General features: G+C 60.0%; 2 protein-coding genes across 5 annotated transcripts in view; one reads left to right on the top strand and one right to left on the bottom strand.

Moving 5' to 3' along the window:
• Positions 1 to 88: 88 nt before the first annotated feature.
• LAT2 (linker for activation of T cells family member 2) lies at positions 89 to 17,346 on the top strand. Of its 4 annotated transcripts, none has more exons than XM_049638779.1 (14): positions 107 to 766; positions 2,870 to 3,003; positions 4,812 to 4,934; positions 5,343 to 5,382; positions 7,675 to 7,718; positions 7,884 to 7,944; positions 8,191 to 8,228; positions 8,515 to 8,553; positions 8,635 to 8,665; positions 9,158 to 9,213; positions 10,466 to 10,528; positions 10,839 to 10,910; positions 11,312 to 11,420; positions 13,422 to 17,346. In XM_049638779.1, the coding sequence occupies exons 2-13, from the start codon at positions 2,943 to 2,945 to the stop codon at positions 11,404 to 11,406; spliced, it is 723 nt and encodes a 240-aa protein (XP_049494736.1). In that variant the 5' UTR covers positions 107 to 766; positions 2,870 to 2,942; the 3' UTR covers positions 11,407 to 11,420; positions 13,422 to 17,346. The 4 variants fall into 4 exon arrangements, with proteins under 4 accessions (XP_049494738.1, XP_049494736.1, XP_049494735.1 ...); XM_049638778.1 differs by having other exon boundaries at positions 2,865 to 3,003; XM_049638780.1 differs by lacking the exon at positions 2,870 to 3,003 and having other exon boundaries at positions 110 to 766.
• The window catches only part of RFC2 (replication factor C subunit 2), a 19,073-nt gene continuing 16,044 nt past the window's right edge, over positions 16,212 to 19,240 (bottom strand). The window contains exons 10-11 of the mRNA XM_049638775.1: positions 18,467 to 18,580; positions 16,212 to 16,605 (exon numbers count right to left, since the gene is read on the bottom strand). Of these exons, the coding sequence (XP_049494732.1) occupies positions 16,495 to 16,605; positions 18,467 to 18,580 (225 nt within the window). The 3' untranslated portion in view covers positions 16,212 to 16,494. The remainder of the gene's footprint in view (positions 16,606 to 18,466; positions 18,581 to 19,240) is intronic.

The raw sequence follows: 19,240 nt of genomic DNA, 5'->3' as shown, positions 1-19,240 counted from the left end.
GGCGGGCTGCAGCGCTGTTCTGTCTGCCCCAGCGCACACCTGCCGTGCATCCCTCTGTCCCACGTTCCACGGGAGCGTGCACGGTGTGTGCGCGTGAGAGCGTGTCTCATTCCCTGGGACTCTTGCTCCCTGGGTGTCTCTCTCTCGTTCTCCCTCCCTCTGTGCGTCTCTGAGAGTCTGCGGGTCTCTGTGTTGTGTGTCTGTGTCTGTCGGTCAATCTCAAGCTCAGGCTCTGCCCGTCTCTGGAGGAGAAAGGACACTTTGTACGTGTGTATGCATGTGTGTGTCTGTTTCTCATTCTTTCCCTGCCTGTGTGCCTTTTTCTGTGTGCTGCTCCCTCTCGAAGTGTGTGTGTGTGTGTGTGTGTGTGTGTGTGTGCGCACCCCACTTCCTTCTTTCTCCCAGTCCCTCTGTGTATGTCTCTTCCTCTCTGTGTGACTTGGGTTTACATGTGTGTATTTAGTGTGTGTGTGTGTGTGTGTGTGTGTGTGTGTGTGTGCTCTCTGCGCCTGCTTGCGTCCATCTCTCTCTCTCTCCCCTTGTCCCTCGGCGTCTCTCCCTGTCTCTGCGAGTGTCTCTGTGTCTCCGTCTGTTAACAGCAGAGCCTGTCCGGCAGAGCAGCGGATGTGTGAGGGATGATTCAGGGGCTGACAGGAAGCCCGCTGCCTTGCCTGCTGCCCGCCAGAGTCTGTGGCGTTGGTGTCAGCTCGGGCAGGTGTGTGGGCTCAGGATGAAGTGGCCGCAGTGAGGAGCCCCCAGCTGTCAGGTAAGTCTTGCCCAGGAGTGCCTGGAGCCTGGCCCAGGGCCAGGGGTCCGGAGGCTGGCTCCCACTGAACTCCCCACGGGGGCAGGAATGGCCCCACTGGCCCAGCGGGAGTGCTGGGGGGGGTCCCGCCGGGTGGGGTGGGGAGATGCCCAGCCTCTGGGCCCTGGTCCTGCCCTGGCGCCCCTGGCTGGGAAGTGCTCCTTCCGGGACCCTGCGGCACCCTGTGGCACCCAGGCAGCCTGTTCTGGCCGCCTTCCCACCCTCGCCTTCCCCAGCCCAGCCTACGGGGGCCTGGGAAGCCCCTGCGGGTCCTGTCGCTTCCAGAGACCGGTGAGGGGCCAGGCCCACGAGCCCTGGTTTCTTCATCCGTAAAATGGGACTGTAACATCCCTGCCACCGGGCTATGGGAGGACGGGTGGGACTCCACAGGCAAGCGTGCCCAGGGCCTGCCTCAGGCCAGATGGAAGCAGCCCTCCCACCGCCCCCACCCAGCCCCCAGCCTGGCGCTCCAGCTCTCTGCTGTCTGCGAGGTCGTAGGCCCTGGGGACCTGCTTGTGCCTGGCTCTGTCACCATCCCCCCCCGCCCCCCGCCGGCCTTGACCTTGGCCGTCATCATTCCCTACCTCTGCCCCGGAACAAGGGCTGCCCAGGCACCCACACTGGCCTCCTGAGCATTACGAGCCTCCATTAGAGGCCCCTGGGTCGGCCTTATCTGAAGGCCAAGATTACATGGGAAAGGGAACAGGCACCAGAGCAGAGCCCAGCGGATAAAGCCTTCCCAGGGCCCAGAGCCGAATCTCTCGCTCCACTCCTGCCCCCTAGTCTGCCCTGCCGCCCTGGTAGGCCTCAGTTTCCCCATCAACGGCTGGAGGTAGGGCTGGGAGATGGGGCGGGAGGCTGGGACACTGAGGCTTGGCCTGCCCGGCCCTGAGGGCTTTCCCACCGAGGGCTGTTGCAAACCTTGTTCATCTGAAAACTGCGCACTTCCCTTTGTGCTATTTTGGCCACAGGCCGCCTCGCCGCCCCACCCCACCCAGCCCTGCCTGCCCCTTGGGGCCCTCCTGGGGCCCCTGGGCCTGCCTCTCCTGGGGGCTCAGCCTCCTCCCCCAACCCTCATCCTGTGCCCGCCAGCTCGCAGGGCCTGGGAGGGAAAGCCCGGCCGGAGGGCAGATCTGCTCAGTCCGGGGGGGCCTCTCTTCGAAAAAATATTTCATGCTTCTTAAAAATAGAATTGTAAGAAAGGGGTACAGGAACGTGGCCTTTGGAGCCAGCCCTGCCTGAGCTGGGGTCCTGGTTCTGCTGACGGGCTCGCTGGGGGAACTCGGACAGAGTGCCTGCCTCTCTGGGCCTCCCTCTCCTCCTTTGGATGAAGGGAGCTGGCATCTCCCAAGTGACACTTGGTGCGTCTGTGACAACTGAGGGGCCGGGCTGGATCCCAGCCTGCCCTGGGGTCCCAGCACGATGGCCCCCGTGGGGCGGTGGAGGGGGGGCTCAGGCCGGTGTGTCTGGGGGACCAGGCGGGACGGTTCTGGTAGGGTTACCCCGCACTATTCGCTGCAACACCCCCGCCCCCAAAAGGCTGTGGCTGCCCCTTCCCGTTCCGTGGGGACCCTGATGGTGGCGAGTCGTGGTTGTCATCCAGCTGTGTCCCCCAAGCTCCCACATTAGCACCTCCGAGCACCATCTCGATGCTGGGCCTCATGTGACACACCTGAGGGATGTGTCATTATTTTCCCTGTTGTAGAAGGGCCACCGAAGGCCAGTGAGGCTGGGATTCCACAGCAGAGGCAGACACACGCTGTGTTCTCGGGCTCCTCCGCCTTCCCTCAGCCAGTGCCAGGGGGACGGGGGTGGGCCAGGATGCCCCCCCACCCCGGCCCCAACCGTGCTGCTTGTCCCCGGACAGCCGGGTCCAGGAAGCAAGAGGGCGCCCTGGTGGCCAGGATGCCCTGCGGTCGAGGGTCCCCCTTCCCCGGGACGGCCACAGAGGTCAGCAGGCCAGGTCCTGGGCCTCCGCCGCCAGGCCGCAAGAGCACGAGTGAGTTCTCTAAACCAGCCGGCCAGAAATAAGACCCTTAGCACGCTTCTCTTCCGGAAGCCCAGCCGGTGAGCCAGACTGTTTATCATCTGCCGAAAGTGCTTTGAGGAAGGCACTGCGTCGATCCCCATTTTGTAGATGAGAAAACCGAGGCCAGGAGACAAACAGGCACAAGCTGGAGTCCTCCCTCCACGACCAGGTGCTCCCAACCCCACACAGCCTGAAGTGCCCTGGGGCGGGCTGCCCAAGGTGGGGGCGGGGGTGCGGGGAGGAGGTTGTGCAGGCCGGGAGGGCAGCGCCCCGGCTCTGAGAGGGCGGGGCTCAACACGGACAACGTCGCGGGGTGGCGGGGGCCGCCCCGTCCTGAGATCTGGCGACGCTCGTGCTCCCACTGACTCACTCGGTGTTTGGGGAAGGAGGGGTGGCTTCTCCGTGACGGCCCCGACGGAGGCTCGGTGTGGCGTGGAGGTTCCTGGTCATTTTTGCCACAAGGGTGGAGGCAGCCCGGAGAGGCGAAAGGGACCGCCGGTCGCCTCGCTGTAGGCCTCGGGGAGCCCAGGGCAGGAGCCGGGCGGTACGAGGCTCCGCTTCTCCCCCGGCCTCGCCTTCCCCGGCTGTAAAGTGGGGAGAAGCCCTCCTCCCGGGTGGCTGAGGCAGGGGGAAAACAGGTGTGCACAGGTGTGGGCTCCGCGTGCCCGCCCTGGGGCAGGGCCCCCTCGGAGATGCCCTGTCGCCCCCTCAGCGGCGTCCCCTGGCCACTGCCAGGAGACCATCTCCACGCTCGGGATGATTCTTCCCAGAAACCCCCTCAGCAGGGCACTCCCCGGGCCCCCGTGTGTGGCCGCCCGTGGCTTCGCCAAGGACTGGCAGTCCCAGCGTGGCTCCGCGGCTGGGACCAGCCACTGACCAAGCGGTGGCCCGAGGCCAGGCGGGATTCAGAGCCTCCTCATCCTGCAGAGTCCGCCTTCCAGCCCCTGACGCTCCCGGCACCTCCCGCCGCCAGCTGCAGCGGGAGCCCGCCAGGCCTCTCTGCACCCCCCCCCCCGCACCCTTCTTCCCCTTGTGCCCTCAGGACCCCCCTGGTGCTTAAGGAAAGGAGATCCCACTCCTGAAAGGGGCCGAGAAACGCCCTAGGCTGGGTGGCGACTGCCGGGCTCTGGTGCCGAAGGGGCCGTGGACCGAGCTCAGGAAGCAAAGCTGGGTTTACAGGAGGCGACAGGGTAGAGCCAGACTTAGGGCCCCGAGGCTGGAGTTTGAGTCCTGACTTTTTACTTTGCAGCTGGGATCTCCAGCCTCAGTTTCTCCTTTCTTCCTTCTCTTCCTTCCTTCCTTCCTTCCTTCTTCCCTTCCTCCCTTCCTCCCTTCCTTCCTTCCTCTTTCTTTTTTCTTTCTTTCTTTCTTTCTTTCTTTCTTTCTTTCTTTCTTTCTTTCTCTCTTTTTCTTTCTTTATGTTTATGCATTTTGAGAGAGAGAGAGAGAGAGACAGAGCATGAGTGGGGAAGAGGCAGAGAGAGGGAGACACACAGAATCCGAAGCAGACTCCAATCTCCCAGCTGTCAGCACAGGGCCCAACGTCTGACTCGAACTCACCAGCCATGAGATCATGACCTGAGCCAAAGTCAGACGCTCAACCGACTGAGTCACCCAGGCGCCCCTCCGGCCTCAGTTTTTATATTTGTGAAACGTTGGGAGGGCAGTTGTGTGGATTAAGCAAAGGCATATATAGGGCACATGTACGGTGCTGTCTGGTCCCCAGAACCTTCCAGCACTTAACCAAGTGTCGGTGATGGCCCTGGGGCCAGGACTGCGGGTTTGGGGTCAGATGAGGGAGCAGGGTGGTCCCAGGGCTGGTTCCAGCCTGACCCGTTGCTAGGGCAGGGAGGGGAGCCGGTGCTCCCAGGGCCTGGGCTCAGCCGTGGGGCTGTCGGGACAGGGGGTCTGGAAATCCGAGGGTGTGGGGCTGGGCAGGACCCTGGAGGGGCAGTCACGGGATGATCCACGTTGCAGCCCCGCAGGACGAGTGGCTAGGAGCGGACATGAACGTGGACGCCGAGCTGCTGTGGCCGGGGGCGGCCCTGCTGCTGCTTCTGGGGACGGTGGCCAGCCTGTGCGTGCGGTGCTCCCGCCCAGGTAACAGCGCAGCGGGGGACAAGGGCATACCCAGACCTGGCCGCGCTGGGTGGACCGAAAGACAGGCTTCGACGAGGCGGGGATGAAACCCTAAACCAGCCCTGAAGACCATGAGTCTGGGTCACTGTGGGGCTTTGGTTGTGCTGGGTCAAGGGGTCTGGGGCAGGGGAATGCTCTGGAAAAAGGGTGGAGATGTGCTGTGCTGCCTGCAGCGTGGACCTTCATGCTCTGCTCTCCCAGAGAGCAGACACCGTATCAGTGACAGGTGGCCCGCGGCGATTGGCCGGCCATGTCCCATGTCCCATCTGGGGCCTGCCCAGGGCACAGGGAAGACAAGATGGGGGGATCTCAGAGCTCAGTGCCCGCCCCGGCATTGGGACGCTTGCTGATCTGGTCTTGTTCTTGCAGTGGTGAAGAAGTCTGAGAAGATCTACGAGCAGAGGAGCCTGTGAGTGCTTAGGTGTCCCCAGCCCAGTGACTTGGGGTGCCCTGGCTGTGGGCCTCCACAGGGGCAGCCCCTCGGGTGTCCCCGCCCCCCTTCCCTCACCCCTTCCCGCCTCCTTCCTCCAATGGGTCCCGAGCAGTCCAGCCTTGGGAGGAGGGACAGCCTGCCTGCCCAGAGGTCCTCCCCTTGCCCCCAGCCCAGGGGAGGCCGCTGTGCTGGTGCTGGGGGCGGACATAAGAGTCCTGCCCTCCTAGGCCACGTGGGGAACCGAGACCGGGCGCAGAGCAAAGCGGGGTACGAGTCTCCCCTGGAAGAAAGGCTCACAGAGCTCAGAGCTCCAGGAGGATGTGGGCGTGTCCTGGGGGGATCAGGAGGCCTGCGGGGGGGGGGGGGGGGAAGGTTCTGAAGAAAGAAAGAAGGCGAGAGGGGACATTCCAGAGAGAGCAGAGAGAGAACAGTGCGGGCCGTTGCCCACCGAGGACCGGGGTGGACACAGTCTTCTGGGGCTAAGGTGGCAGGTACAGGCCTCTCTTGAGAGACTTGAGCTGGGCGAGGGGGCGGAGGCTGTGGCCTTTGTCCTGAGGGCCCGGGGGAGCCACAGAGGAGCCGGAAGCAGGGAGCTAGGGGGAGAGGTGAAGCAGGGTCATTGACCCCAGGCCGGATGGCACTTCGGGGACAGGCGAGCGCTGGGAGGGTCAGAGGTGCCGGTCGCTGCCGACTGGGGTGTGGCCCAAGGACAGCCCGGGTCAGGAGGGCAGGGGCCACTGGTGTCCTTACGCTGAGCAGGAAAGTGACAGACGGCGGGCCTGGGCTGAGACCCAGGAGAGACCCCCTGCACTGAGACCCGCGTGCCAACTCACACCCACACGCCCCCCGCATTCTTGCTCATGCGTGTGTTTCTCACACATGCGGCACCGTGTGCCGGCCCGGGGAAGGAACTCACCTACGACTGCAAACACACGCTTTCTCATTTCCTTTTGCAACTGAAAAACCACAATGAAGTTTGAAAATAGAGTGTCCCCATCCACACCCAGCCCTGGGCCCAGGACTAGACTCTTCCCGGCTTTTTTGACCACTTGTTCCCCTGCATCTCCAGCCCACAAGCTCCACAGGGGGTGAGGGTGGGGTGGGGGACCTGGGCCCCGCTGGTGCCTCCCACACCCCTGCCCCAAGGCAGGCCTCCTCCGTATCTCCTGTCTCCCTTCCTCTCTCAGTGCCTGCCCACTCGGGGCCCCTGACTGAGTTAGAGCCAGAAGTGAAACTTCGTCATGGTGGGAAGTGGAAACTGGGCCTGGACAGGAGGAGAACCCACTTCACTTGGGTTCCATCCTGCCGGCCTACGTGAAGTGACCGCCATGTGTTCCAGGCTCAGCTCCCGTGGGAAGCCATGCCTGACTCTCTCCTGTGGAGTTAGGACAGCCCTCCTAAATCAGGCACCCTGACCCCTCAGCCTTGCAGGAGCTCCTGGAAGCCTGGGCCAGATACCCATTCTGGTCCAGAGGAGGAGCCCCAAAGGCTTTAATGTTTAGCCAACCTGCCCTCCCACCCTTAGTAGTGGCTTCTGCTCTCCAGGGAGCTTCATGGTCCAAAATGGCAGCCAGAGCTCCAGCCCTCATCTCTGTGTTCCAGGCAGTAGTAAGAATGAAGCACCAGGATAAAAAGGGTGCACCCCTGTTGGCAGTGCCTCCTTTAAAGGCGTTTTCCTGGAGGTCCCAACAACCTTGGCTTGCGTCTCATTGACTAGGGCTTAATCACAGGGCCATGCTTAGGCACGAGAGAGACTGGGAAATAGTCTTTTAGATGGGCCTCCATAAAAATCAGAGATCCGTTTCAAAGAAAGAAGACACGGGGTGATGGCTGGACACCTCGCTGTGTCTGGCTTTGAAGTTACCTCACCAGGTATTTGGGAGCAAATGGTGGGTTGGAACATCTCAAAAGGGGCTGAAGTTACCGTCGGTTGAGATCTCTGAAGAGCCACCTGACCCTCACCGGAGAATCTCGGGGCCGCCTCCCCAGCCCCACCCACAGACCCTCCTGACCATCTCCTGGGTCCCTGGGGAGGCCGTGGAGACAGCTGGCTCCAGCCTGGGGCCGTGCGAGAAGGGTGGACAGCCGGCGGGCAGGGTTGGGGAGGAGTCCGGAGAATGGGGCATCAGGGAGCCCTGGATCACTCTCACCCTCGTCTGTCCCTCCCCTCTCCGTTTCTCGCCCCTGTCTGTCCATCTCTCCTGTCTCTCTGTCCCTTGGGCTGTGGGAGGCCATGCGCTGGCTCAGCACAGCTCCGTGTGTTTCCAGGGAAGAGAATGCACAGAACTTTGCGGTGGCCCGGACCTATTCCTGTGAGTCCCCAAACTGAAGGGTCCAGGGACTGGGCTCAGGGTTGGGGGTGTCCATATCTGTCCCCATCGTTCTGAGGTGGTGGCCAGGCCTGATCTGGTGGAGTGAGGGGCCTGTAGTGGCAGGCTGGTCTGGGGGTCCAGCCAACACCCCCTTGTCCTTCGCAGTGGTCAGGCAGGCCTGGCCAGGGCCCCTGCTGGACACAGCCTCTGACGTGGCACCGACAAGGTAGGCCTAAGCCCCCGACCCCAGGCCCAGAGGGGTCACGACCCCATAGGAGGTGATGGGAAGGAGGGTCCTGCGGTCCCCACCTGGCTGAGCTCCGGCCAAGACCTCGCTTCCTCCCTGAACCTCAGAGCCCCAGAGCTGGATTCTGAGGGCTCCACGAGGGGACCATGGGGCTGTGGTTCACAAACCCCAAGGCCTCCTCCCCACCCAGCCCTCCTCAGCCCCTCCCTTCCCCCTTTCCTGCAGGAAGGACAAGCTTCTGCGGTTCTCCCCCAGCGTCGAGGGTGAGTGGCCCTTAGACACAGGGTGGGGGCAGGGGTGAGGGGGGACTGAGACATGAGGGAGAGGAGGGACTGAGACACAGGGGTGGGGGCGAGGGTGAAGGGGGGCCTGAGACATGTGGGTAGTGGGGGGGTCCCCTGAGGTGCTGGGCCAGGAGGCCTGGGGGGAGGGGACAGAGAGCAGGTGCAAAGCTACGAAGGTAGGAAACACTTGGGTCTGGAAGGCCCTTCCTTGGGGGTGGGAGTGGGGCCGAGACGGGAGGAAGCCACGAGCCCGCCTTTCTTCCAGATTCTGCGTCCTCTAGGTACCTAGAGAACTTCAGCAAAGGTGGGTGGCATCCGGGGAAGTGGGGGCTGCGGTGGGGCCCACAGCCCGGGGCTCAGGCCTAATTCTCACCTCCTCCTGCAGGAAGCAGACGAGGATCTGATGGAGCCTTCATGTGAGTGGTCTTCTGCGGGCCCTGGCCCCTCATCCCCGCCCCCACCCACCCCTGCTTTGAGCTTCCCCCTTTAGGAAGACTTGCTGCCCCGGAAGCCACTGGCCCAGGCAGGCTCTGCCCCTCAGGTGGTTCTGGCTTTGTGGGGACAGGGACATGGCCCTGCTCTAGGGAGGGTTTGTCTGGGGGACTCATCCCGCATCACCTAGAGACAAGTTCCAAAAACCCCAGGGAGGAAGGGCCCTCAGGGATGTCTCTTCATCTCACAGATGGGCACAAACTGCTCCCCGGGGAAGAGGGGGACGAGTCGGGATGGCTGGAGCCAGGCTGGGTGGCTCAGGGACGGAGGGACCAGGGGAGAGCCTGGCCCAGCCCCCACGAGCCCCCGGGGGAACAATATATTGGAACAGCCCTGGCCTCACTGTCCCCCGTGATGCCCCCACCCCAACCACCCGCCTACCCAGCAACCGGCCTGTGTCTGTGTTCTCTTGCCAGAGACCCCATCGCCACGCACTATTACAACTGGGGGCAGTTCCAGAAGCCCTCGGAAGGTGAGGCGGAGGAGGGGGAAAAGGGGGAGGTGGGAGACTTCGGAAGCCACGTTCCCCGGGCCAGAGGCGGTGGGAAGAACGTGGAGGAGGAGGCTGGGCCTAGGTCTGGACGGATGGCGGAGTCGGGGAGCTCGGGGGCCAGAGCCCAGGAGCGCAGTAGGGAAGGGACGTGTGGGAGGCACAGAGGGGACAGGGTGGTGGGCCTCCCACGTGTGGGAGGCACAGAGGGGAAGGGACGTGTGGGAGGCACAGAGGGGACAGGGTGGTGGGCCGCAGAGGTGAGGGAACCAGAGGGGGAGCTGGGGGCACAGGTAGCGGGGGAGGCTGAGCCCCCGTGTCGTGCAGGCCCCCCCCCCTCGGGACTGGGCAGCAACCGATGGGTACACGTGGGACCTCGGAGAAAGGCTCTGGGCGGGGCGGCCGGGCTGATGGACATTGAGCCCTGCGGGCTCTGAAGATGCCAGAATCTTAGGCCCTTAACACCTTTGGTTCACAGAAGAAGAAACTGAGGAGCGAGGGAGGGCAGTGCCTGCTGAGAGGTGCTCGGGTCTGGGGCTTGAGGCCAGTTCCTGCATCTTGGCTCCTGCCTGGGCCAATGCTGGGGGGTGGGGCCCGTGGTGGGTAGAGAGGAGGGTCTTCTCCCCGCCCCCTGCACCCACCTCAGCTATTCTGAATAAGGGAGGGGCTCCCAGAGATGAGGGGGGCCCCATCTTTGACACAGATGGATGCAGGCGGTGGGCCAGCAGTTAGAGCTCAGCTTGCCGCTGACGGGGGCCATGAGGGGGTGCCAGGCTCTGATAGGCCTGGGGTCGCCCCGCCCCGCCCAGAGGTACTGCTTCAGGACCAGCCTAGGCCCGGAGCCCGCCTCTCCGTGGCCTCCAGCAGCTCTCCCTGCCCCTCACTGCCCGGTAGCAACGGGCCTCCCTCCCTCCCTCCCAACTAGCCAACTGCCTGATTGCAGCCTGAGCCCTACTCCCCCCTCCCCGGTGCATTTGGGGGGGACGTCAGAAGACAATGAAGGAGCTCAGGGTGGCGGCTGCCGAAGCCAGGCCAGTGTCAATGAAGAAGCTTGTCCAGGAGAATGTTCGGGAGCCCCCCGGGTGGGGGGGGGGGCATCAGTGCAGAGGCTGAGGGTTTGGCAGGACGGGTCACCTACAGAGGGAAGGCAGGAGGGAGGGAGGGAGGGAGGAAGAGCCCGGCCTGCCAGGCAGGGCCGACCGGCACCCACAGCCCCGTCTCCTCTCCCCGGCAGACGATGATGATGCCAATTCGTACGAGAACGTGCTCATCTGCAAGCGGAAGGACACTGAGTCAGGTGAGGCTGCCAGTCCCGGGAGCTGGCAGGGAGGCCAGCCTCCTCGGCTGAGATCCGAGGCCCCCCTTGCTCAAAGGCACCACTTGCCTCGAAACCCGAAGGTTCACCTCAGCTCCCGTGCCTTTGGATAAAGTCCTGCTCGAGGCCTGGAGGGGCCCCGGGGGTCCGGCCCTAGTGAGATGCACCGAAAGGACCCCTTCCTCCCCCGAGGGGCCGCCCAGCACGGGGCACAGGACGCCTCCCCGGAGGAACCCAGGCGCCCCGCCGGCCTGAGGCCTGGGCCAGCCCCTCTCTCGGTGTCTCCCTGCAGGGGACGAAGGATCTGAGGACTATCAGAACTCAGCTTCCATCCGGCAGTGGCGGGAGTCCAGGAGGGTGGTGGGTACGTGGCTGGAGGGCAGGGGCTCCGGAGCGGTCAGCTTCAGCAGGCTTGCGGGGGGGCCTGGCCTGGGAGGATCAGGTGGGCGGGGGTGGGCGAGGGAGGGAGAGTCGGGGTCTGACCCGGGAGGGCCAGGCCAGGAGGGCTCCCCTGCAGCCCGTGCAGCTGACTGTGCAGCGACGCCTCTGGCCCGTCGGTGGCCGCAGACGCCTCGAACCCCGTCGGCAGCCCCCCCACGGGCCAATCTCCGGCGAACCGCAGGGATGAGACTGACACACTGTTGAGTGTGGCATTTCCCGTAGGCCGTTTTGCAGCCTCTGGGGGTCTGGGCCTGAGCCTCTGGCTGGGGGGACGGGTGTGGGTGTGAACGTGCGAACCGGAACCGTCCGCCCTGTGGTCCGCAGAGCAAGGCCCGAGGGAGGCGTCCCCGTCGTTGGCAGGAAGCCCGGACGAGGAGCCCGATTACGTGAACGAGAGCGTGGCAGCCACAGAAGCCTAGCGAGGGCCTGGAAGGTAGGTGCCCCTTCTCCCAGGGCGGTGGGCCTCACAGGCCTGAGAGGCCCCATCACAAGGGGAAAAAAACAGGGCTGGGGGAGCCACGTGGGGGCCCCGGAGGGGGTCGAGGGGTGGCACCCATGGTGCTGAAATGGGGGAGGGGGCTCTGTCGGGTGTTGGGACCGCGCCCCTAGGTGCTGCGCCCCCTGAGCAGCCCCTGCCCACCCCGCCCCCGGCTCCCGTGGCAGGCCCGGCGAGGGGACAGCTCCAGGGCAGGCACAAGGGCCTCAGGCTGTTGTGGGGGGTCCGGCCGGGGGTGCTGGTGAGCTGTGGGGTGACGGGGTGGGCCCTGGGTGGTCTCCGCAATCCTGAGCGAGTGACTTCACCTTCTGGGACTGTTTCCTCGCTGGCAAAACGGTGCAACTGGGACACGGCATGTGAGGGACACAGGGACAGGGGTGGGACCTGGAGACAGAGGAGGGTGCCCGTGACGGTCGTGGCTGGGCCGTGCGAAGCACCCGCTTGGTCAGCCAGCGTGGGGCTGAATGTTCCCACGTGCCCTCTCGTGGTGCCCCGAAGGCACAGAGAGCTCAGCCACTGCCCCTCCCCCAACCATACCTCCCAGCACCTGCCGCGGGCAAGTCGGCCTTAAGCGCGGCAGACACAGTCATAAAATCCACTCATGGGTGCCCGGCTGGCTCAGTCGGTGGAGCGTGCAACTCTTGATCTCAGGGTGGTGAGTTCGAGCCCTACAGGGGGTGTAGAGATTACTTAAAATTTTTAAAGCTTTTTAAAAAATTTATTTATTTATTCTTGGGGTGGGGGGGCATGAGCAGAGGAGAGGCAGAGAGAGTGGGAGAGAGAGAGTCCCAAACAGTCTCCACACTGTTCGTGCAGAGCCTGACATGGGGCTCGAACTCACAAAGCATGAGATCATGATCTGAGCCGAGATCAAGAGTTGGACGCTTAACCGACTGAGCCACCCAGGTGCCCTACTTAAAAATAAAACCTGAAGGGAAAAAAAAAAATCCACCCAAATCCCTGACGGTTCAGGACTTACAGTCTGGTGGGAGAGATTTCACAGATGGCTGTAGGCTGAGAGAGGAAAGGAAGAGGCATGTTAGGGGGTGATAAGCCCTGTGGTCGTCGGACTGGGGCAGGCCAGGGCAGCTGTGGGGGCTCCCTCCTCGCCCCGCTGGGGGAGAGATTTGCAGGGGGGCAGCGGTGCGCCCAGAGGGTCTGACGATGGGGAGGCGCGGCCAGCCACGCGGCCTGCACCTGGGTTTTCTGGGATGGGAGAGGGGGCGGCCTGGGAGACTGGAAAGAGGATCCCCGGATGCTGAGGAGAGAATGGAATTGAGGGCGCAAGACAGGGAGTGGAGAACATTCCGGAAGTTCCACTGCAGAGTGGGGAGCGAGGGAGCAGAGAAGCAGAGACGCCGGGCGGGAGCCAGAGTGCTGTGGTTTCTGAGCTGAAAGAAATGATGCTGTGAGGTAGGTTAGGGTGGCAGAAACGACATAGTGGGTTCAGGATTGGGGTCCAACTGCGGCTGGATGGAACCTTTGCGTCCAGCATCACGTCCGGCACGGGGGGCCGAACTCCACGGTGGCCTGGAGGCTGGAGTGACACGATCCCTGGACTCACATTAGCGGAAGGGCTGTGCCAGGCGAGGCAGAAGCAGGGCTGAGTTAGAGCAGACGCTCTTGGCAGGTGCCTTCTGGGTGGGAGGGGAGAGGACGCGCCTTGAAGGTGAGTGCGGGTCACAGGGCAGAGGGCGTCCCTGTGCGGGTTAACCCCAGCCGGGCGGCATCGATAAGCACAGTCAGGATTTCCAAGGGAAGGAAGGCAGCTTGATGGGCGGGCTCAGCCTGCAGGGCAGGAAGGGGGCTGAACGCTGACCATCTCCACCCATCCTGACCCTGACCCTGACCCTGACCCAGCCACCCTGGGGCCGAGGGAACAGAGTGCTGTAGAGGCAACCCTTTTCCTCGTAACAAACCTTTTCATCTTCGTTCAAGGAGCCGAGGGGACCACCAAACTCAGAGGACTATTTACCGCCTCCCCAAAGGTCACTTCTCTGACTTGCTCAACCGCTAGACCCCCCACGGTTACTCCTGGGAGACGCGCTGACACGTCTGAGGACCATCCACCAGGCCGCGGGGGACCGGTGGGGAAAGGACAGTTACAGGTGGCATCACCCCCTACCCCCCGCCCCCGCCCGGCTCCCATGGGAGCCCAGAGCCCCTGCCGCGATCGGATGTCAAGATTCAGGGCAGGTTGCATCCCTGTCCCCACATCTAGAACATCGTGCATCACCGGTACTCCTGTGCTTTTTGCTTTGGATTCAGGTTCCAAAGTGCTAACCAATGCCGGCTGCTGGGCTCTTCCTCGTGGTCCATAAGCTTGTACAGTTAATTTATATAGGTGGAGCCATATTTAATAATCCACATCTCCGGGCAGAGATCCGGTCTGTCTCGCCTCCTAGAAGCATTACACATAATTTCAGCAGAGTTAGGGGAGCCCCGGCGCTCCTTTCTTTGGGCCTCGGTTCACTTGGAAGAAGTAAGGCTGCAGGGAACTTCGCGCAGCCAGTGGGGACGTCTGCTGTGGACAGAGTGCGTCACGTTTCCCTAGGAGCGGAGCCGCGCGGCCGAGCTGATTGGGCAGAAACACAGCTGTCTCACGGGAAGGGCAGGGGCCCAAAGGGACCTCCCGAGTCAGAAAAGCCACAGCCAGAGAAACGAGATGCTTCCTTCAACTGAAACATCCCAATAGACCATTTTCATTTAAAAGTAGCAATTCTCATGTCTGCTTTCTCTGCTTCATGCAAAAACCTTCTAAGGGAATGAAAGTCTTGCTTCATGGAAAGGGGCCTTGCCCCGCCCCAGGCCAAGGTCGGGGGATGGAGAGAGAGAGGGTGTGCTGGGGACAGGGACCTGGTCACAGGGTCAGTCCTCTTTCCGTAAGTTAAGTGCCACAGGTTGGGAAACGAGAAGGAAACATGACACAATCATTGGCCACTTGTTACTTCCCACCCAGGAGTCCTGATCTCACAGGCTCAGAAGGAGTGGGGTGTGGTGGGGGCTCCGGGCTCCACGGTTGCTGGGTGTGGGGAACCTTCTGGACCTGGGCCTCCCCCCAAACCTCACAGGGACCATGGAAGCTCCAGATGAAAAATAAGATGGAGAAACTATGTTTTTCTAAAACCTCACCTTGCAGGTTTTGAGGACCTTCTTTTTCTCCCCTAACTGGAGCCCTAACCCAAACAGCCAGTTACGTGGGAGCCTTCCCTGTATCATTTCAGTGTCCCATTCAACGCTGTGGCCCGGGCAGGTGACAAACCTTCCTGGGAGGAATGGCAGAGTGGAAGGGAGCTCTAGAGCCGCTGTGGCCAACCCTGGGCCGGGAGAGGATTTAAAGAAAGGCTCATGGGCTTGCCCGGCTGTTCCAGCACCATCTGTGTTTCTGCGGCAGTGGGGACACAGGAGGCAAGCTGCCGGGACCCTCTGTCCTCGAGCCCACAGGGCAGGAGCCAGCATGGCACACAGCTGTTTTCTTTTTCTTAAAAAAAAAAAAAAAAAAAAAAAAAATTTACGTCCAACTTCGGCTCAGGTCATGATCTCACAGTTCATGGGTTCGAGCCCCATGTCGCGCTCTGTGCTGACAGCTTGGAGTCTGGAGCCTGCTTCGGATTCTGTCTCCCTCTCTCTGCCCCTCCCCTGCTCACACACTCTCTCTCCCAAAAATAAGCAAAACATTTAAAAAGTTAAGTTTGGGGTGCCCGGATGGCTCAGTCAGTTAAGTGTCTGACTTCGGCTCAGATCATGATCTCACAGTTCATGGGTTCGAGCCCCGTGTCGGGCTCTGTGCTGACAGATCGGAGCCTGGAGCCTGCTTCGGAATCTGTGGTTCCCTCTCTCTCTGCCCCTCCCTGGCTCACACGCTGTCTCTCTCTCTCTCTCTCTCTCAAAAGTAAATAAACATTAAAAAAAATTTTTTTTTTAAGTTAAAAGTTTAAGTCGGATGCTTAATCAACCAAGCCACCCAGGCACCCCAACACACAACTGTTCTCAATGATAGATTTCACACGAGACCACCAATCACAGGAGCTGAGTCACCCCCAACCTCTGTAACACGACATCAGGGATTTGCTTCAACCACCGGAATGGGGGAGGGTGGTGGGAACACGAGAGGACACAAGCATGGCCGTATGTTGGTAAAACTGTTAAGATGGGTGGTGGATACGGGAAGTTCACTGCATCATTCTTTCCACTTACGTACAATTGAGATTTTTTATAATTTGAAAAAAATAGTACCTTGGGGGGGTGGTGGGAACAGTCATGCAAATTATTATAAAATTCCCTGGGGATTTCTACGGCAGCATGTACACACAGGATACCCAGTAACACCGTCCCGTGATCGCTGCCCGTCCTGCCGAAGGGCCCGCTGCCCCAGGCTGTTCTGAGAGGTCTGTCTCCGTAGTAAATCGCAGCAGGCTTCTGCAAGAACTGAGATCAGCTTGGTCGGTCTCTTCCTAAATCACCTTTTCTATTTGTAGGATGCTAGGGGCAGAGACAGGAAGCCGGTTTTCCTCCTGGCCTTGTGTTGCCACCCTACTGCTGATAAAACTGTATTTTTTTAATGTTTATTTATTTTGAGAGAGAGAGCACGAGCAGGGGAGGGGGACAGAGAAAGAGAGAGAATCCAAAGCAGGCTGTGCCGTCAGCACAGAGCCCGACGCGGGGCTTGAGCTCATGAACCTTGAGATCATGAACTGAGCCGAGATCAAGAGTCGGACGCTCAACCCAATGAGTCACCCAGGTGCCCCTGGACAGCTTTTTTATTAGCTGAAATGCCACACGTGCCCAGATCGGGTGCCATGCCCCGGAGGTTCTCTGGGGCCTCTCCATCCTGTCACCACATCTGTGAGTCTGAGGCTGAGCGCAAACTATCGTGGAAGCTGCATGAAAGTGAAGGCCACGACTGTGTGAGAGGAAGGTGCGTCCCATGCTGATCTAAGGCAGCATTTTGTCCAAATCAGAAGGCGCTGACTACTGGGTCTCACGGACGGATGAGGAGGACTCTTGTCCCCTAACTGGCCACTGGGGCCATTGTCTTCTGACACAGCCTGGCCAGGAGCCCTGCCATCTGCAGAAGGGAGTTCACACCTTCTGCAATTTTCATGTGAGTGTATCCAATTTCCTGAAAAACAAAGCAAACGTAAATCTGGTTAATACATGAGGGAGCACTTTAGGTTTTATTTTTAACTCGAACTAATAGTTTACTTAAACTCAATGCAATGAACTCACACTCCAGCTGGGAAATAAACTCTAAGTCGTAACAGGTTACGTTTAAAGCTTGGTTTATTTTTTTCTAAGAGGATGTTGAGATATTTCCTTGTAAGATACTTTTTTTTTTTTAACTAAAAAAATTTTTTTTAAATGTTTATTTACTCTTGAAGGAGAGAGATAGAACGTGAACAGGGGAGGGGCAGAGACACAGGGAGACACAGAATCCAAAGCAGGCTCCAGGCTCTGAGCTGTCAGCACAGAGCCCGACGTGGGGCTCGAACTCACGATCTGTGAGATCATGACCTGAGTGACGTTGGTTGCCCAACCGACTGAGCCACCCAGGAGCCCCTGTAAGATACTCTTAATTAAGAGAAAAAAAAAAAAAAAAAAAACCAGGCTTGGAAAAAATATTACAATATTTGTAAAACACATACCTGATAAAGGACTTGCAGCCAGAATATAGAAGTAACTCTCAAAGCTCAAGAACAAGAAAACAACCCAGCTGAACTTTGCTTTGCTAAGGACTGTGGGAGGCAAATCAACACATGGGAGAGAGCTCGACATCCTCGGTCACCGGGAAATGCACATAAAGCTACGACCAGATACTACTACGCATCTGTTAGAATGGCTTTAAAAAAAAAAATCGACCAAACGTTCCGAGTGCCGGCCAGGCCGTGGATCATGTGGAACCCTCCCGCTGCTGGCACAAATGCAAAATACCACAGCCGCTTCGGAAATCGGCTTGGCAGTTTCTTGACAAGTTTGACACACCCTTCCCGTTACAGCCAGCAACCTCGCCTCCTGGGAAGTGACCCCAGAGAAGTAAAAACTTACATTCACATTCACACACATTCACGCACACAAATGTTTACGGTGGCCTTATGTGGAGTCCCCATAACCCGGACAGCCAAACGTCCTCCAACTGGCGAACACGCAAACGTGCTTCATCCGTACCGTGGAACGCACTCGGCAGTAAAAGGAAGGACCCACCGCGACAGCATGAACAAGTCCTAAATGCGTTAAGCAAAGTAGAAGAAGCCAGACTCAAAGGCTCCCCAAAAACAAAACAACAAAAAGATTTTAAGAAAAAAGATACATAGGTAAAGCGGGGAGGGGCACGGGTGGTTTAGTCGGTTGAGTGTCTGACTCAGGTCATGATCCCAGGGTCTTGGGATCGAGTCCCGTATTGGGCTCTGCAATGAGTGTGGAGCCTACCTGGGATTCTCTCTCTCTTTTTCCCCGTCTGCTCTCTCCCTGCTCACTCTCTTCCTTAAAAAAAAAAAAAAAAAAAGGCTCCCTTCTACTTGATTCCATTTATAGGACATTCTGGAAAATTCTGTCCCTGCAAACAGAAAGCAGATCAATGGCTTCTGGATGCTGGGGGAGGAGCTGACTACAGAGGGGCACATATCTTTGGGGAACGGGGAATCATAAAGCTATGGCGTTTATGAGACTGGGCACTTTTGTCAACAGAAGGCACCCAAGAGGTTGATTGTACTCTATGTAAACTGTACCTCAATTAACCCGACCTTAAGGGTAAACGAACAAATCAATCGCAAATGAAGAGCCACCCTAAGGAACCCAAGGTCGCTGACAGGCGGGACAGGCTTCAACCATCTCCCGGCCCCCGGTCGATGAGCCGCCGGCCTCTGCTGTGGTCAAGACACTCGCCACGTGCCTTCCAGGGGCCAGGCCCGTGAGCAAAACGAAGAGCCCATGACGTGGCCCGCATTCCCTGGGAGAGAGGGGGGCATCGCTGTACTCTCACTGACCTTGATGAACTCCAGTTTCAAGTATTCTGCCATCTGGAAGGTTTTACACACTCGAAAAATGTTGCCAATGATGTCTTCCGGTGAATAGCCAAGATGCCACAGGTGAGCGAGAATCTAAACAGGAAGAGACGATGTGGTGACAAGGGTACTGGGGCGGGGGGACGACAAGAAGTTGAAGCCACACCAGTCTTGGGTCCGTCACACCGCAGGGAGTGGACGGATCATCTTGGGCAACCCAGTGATCCAGGGGAACGGCCGGTGGGCAGACCCTCCAGGTCGCCTGGGGGGTCATGAGTTTCCCAACAAGCAGAGAAAATATCACAAATGTTTTATTGTTTATTTATTTACAGTAGGCTCCATGCCCATGTGGGGCCTGAACTCGGCACCCTAAGATTAAGAGTCGCATGCTCTATCCACGGAGCCAGGCAGGCGCCCCAACATCACAAACGTTTGGAAAAGCATTGCACGGTCTACTACAACGGCCACGTAGTATTTTTATCCAAGGCTCCGAAAAAGCCGTATGAATCATCCCAGCGAGTCCTGGGGGAAGAGGCAGAACCGTCTGTCTGCTGTGCCCTCCGGAGCTGCAGGTCACAAGGCGCTCCCCCTGCAAGCCGAGCCTCGAACAAACCCCCACTGGAGCCGAGTTCTTTCCACCTCCTGCCCTCGCAACCCCAGGCCCCAGTTCCAACCCCACCCGGCCCACCCAGACTGCGGGGTCCGGGCTCAGCTGTTTTCTTTGGTGGCATCCTGGGACGGACGCAGGGGGTAAGG

The sequence above is a fragment of the Panthera uncia genome, chromosome E3 (assembly GCF_023721935.1).
Source record: "Panthera uncia isolate 11264 chromosome E3, Puncia_PCG_1.0, whole genome shotgun sequence".
In the NCBI taxonomy this organism is placed as follows: Eukaryota; Metazoa; Chordata; class Mammalia; order Carnivora; family Felidae; genus Panthera; species Panthera uncia.
The sequence above is the reverse complement of the archived record's forward strand: the minus strand, read 5'-3'. Positions and strand labels throughout refer to the sequence as shown.

What these genes read in the sequence shown, in the direction of transcription:
- LAT2 (XM_049638779.1), top strand. Translation starts at nt 2,943, where the DNA reads ATGAGAAAACCGAGGCCAGGAGACAAACAGGCACAAGCTGGAGTCCTC. An exon ending in ATCTACGAGCAGAGGAGCCT is followed by an intron (nt 5,383 to 7,674) that starts GTGAGTGCTTAG and finishes GTGTGTTTCCAG; the next exon opens with GGAAGAGAATGCACAGAACT. An exon ending in GGTGGCCCGGACCTATTCCT is followed by an intron (nt 7,719 to 7,883) that starts GTGAGTCCCCAA and finishes TGTCCTTCGCAG; the next exon opens with TGGTCAGGCAGGCCTGGCCA.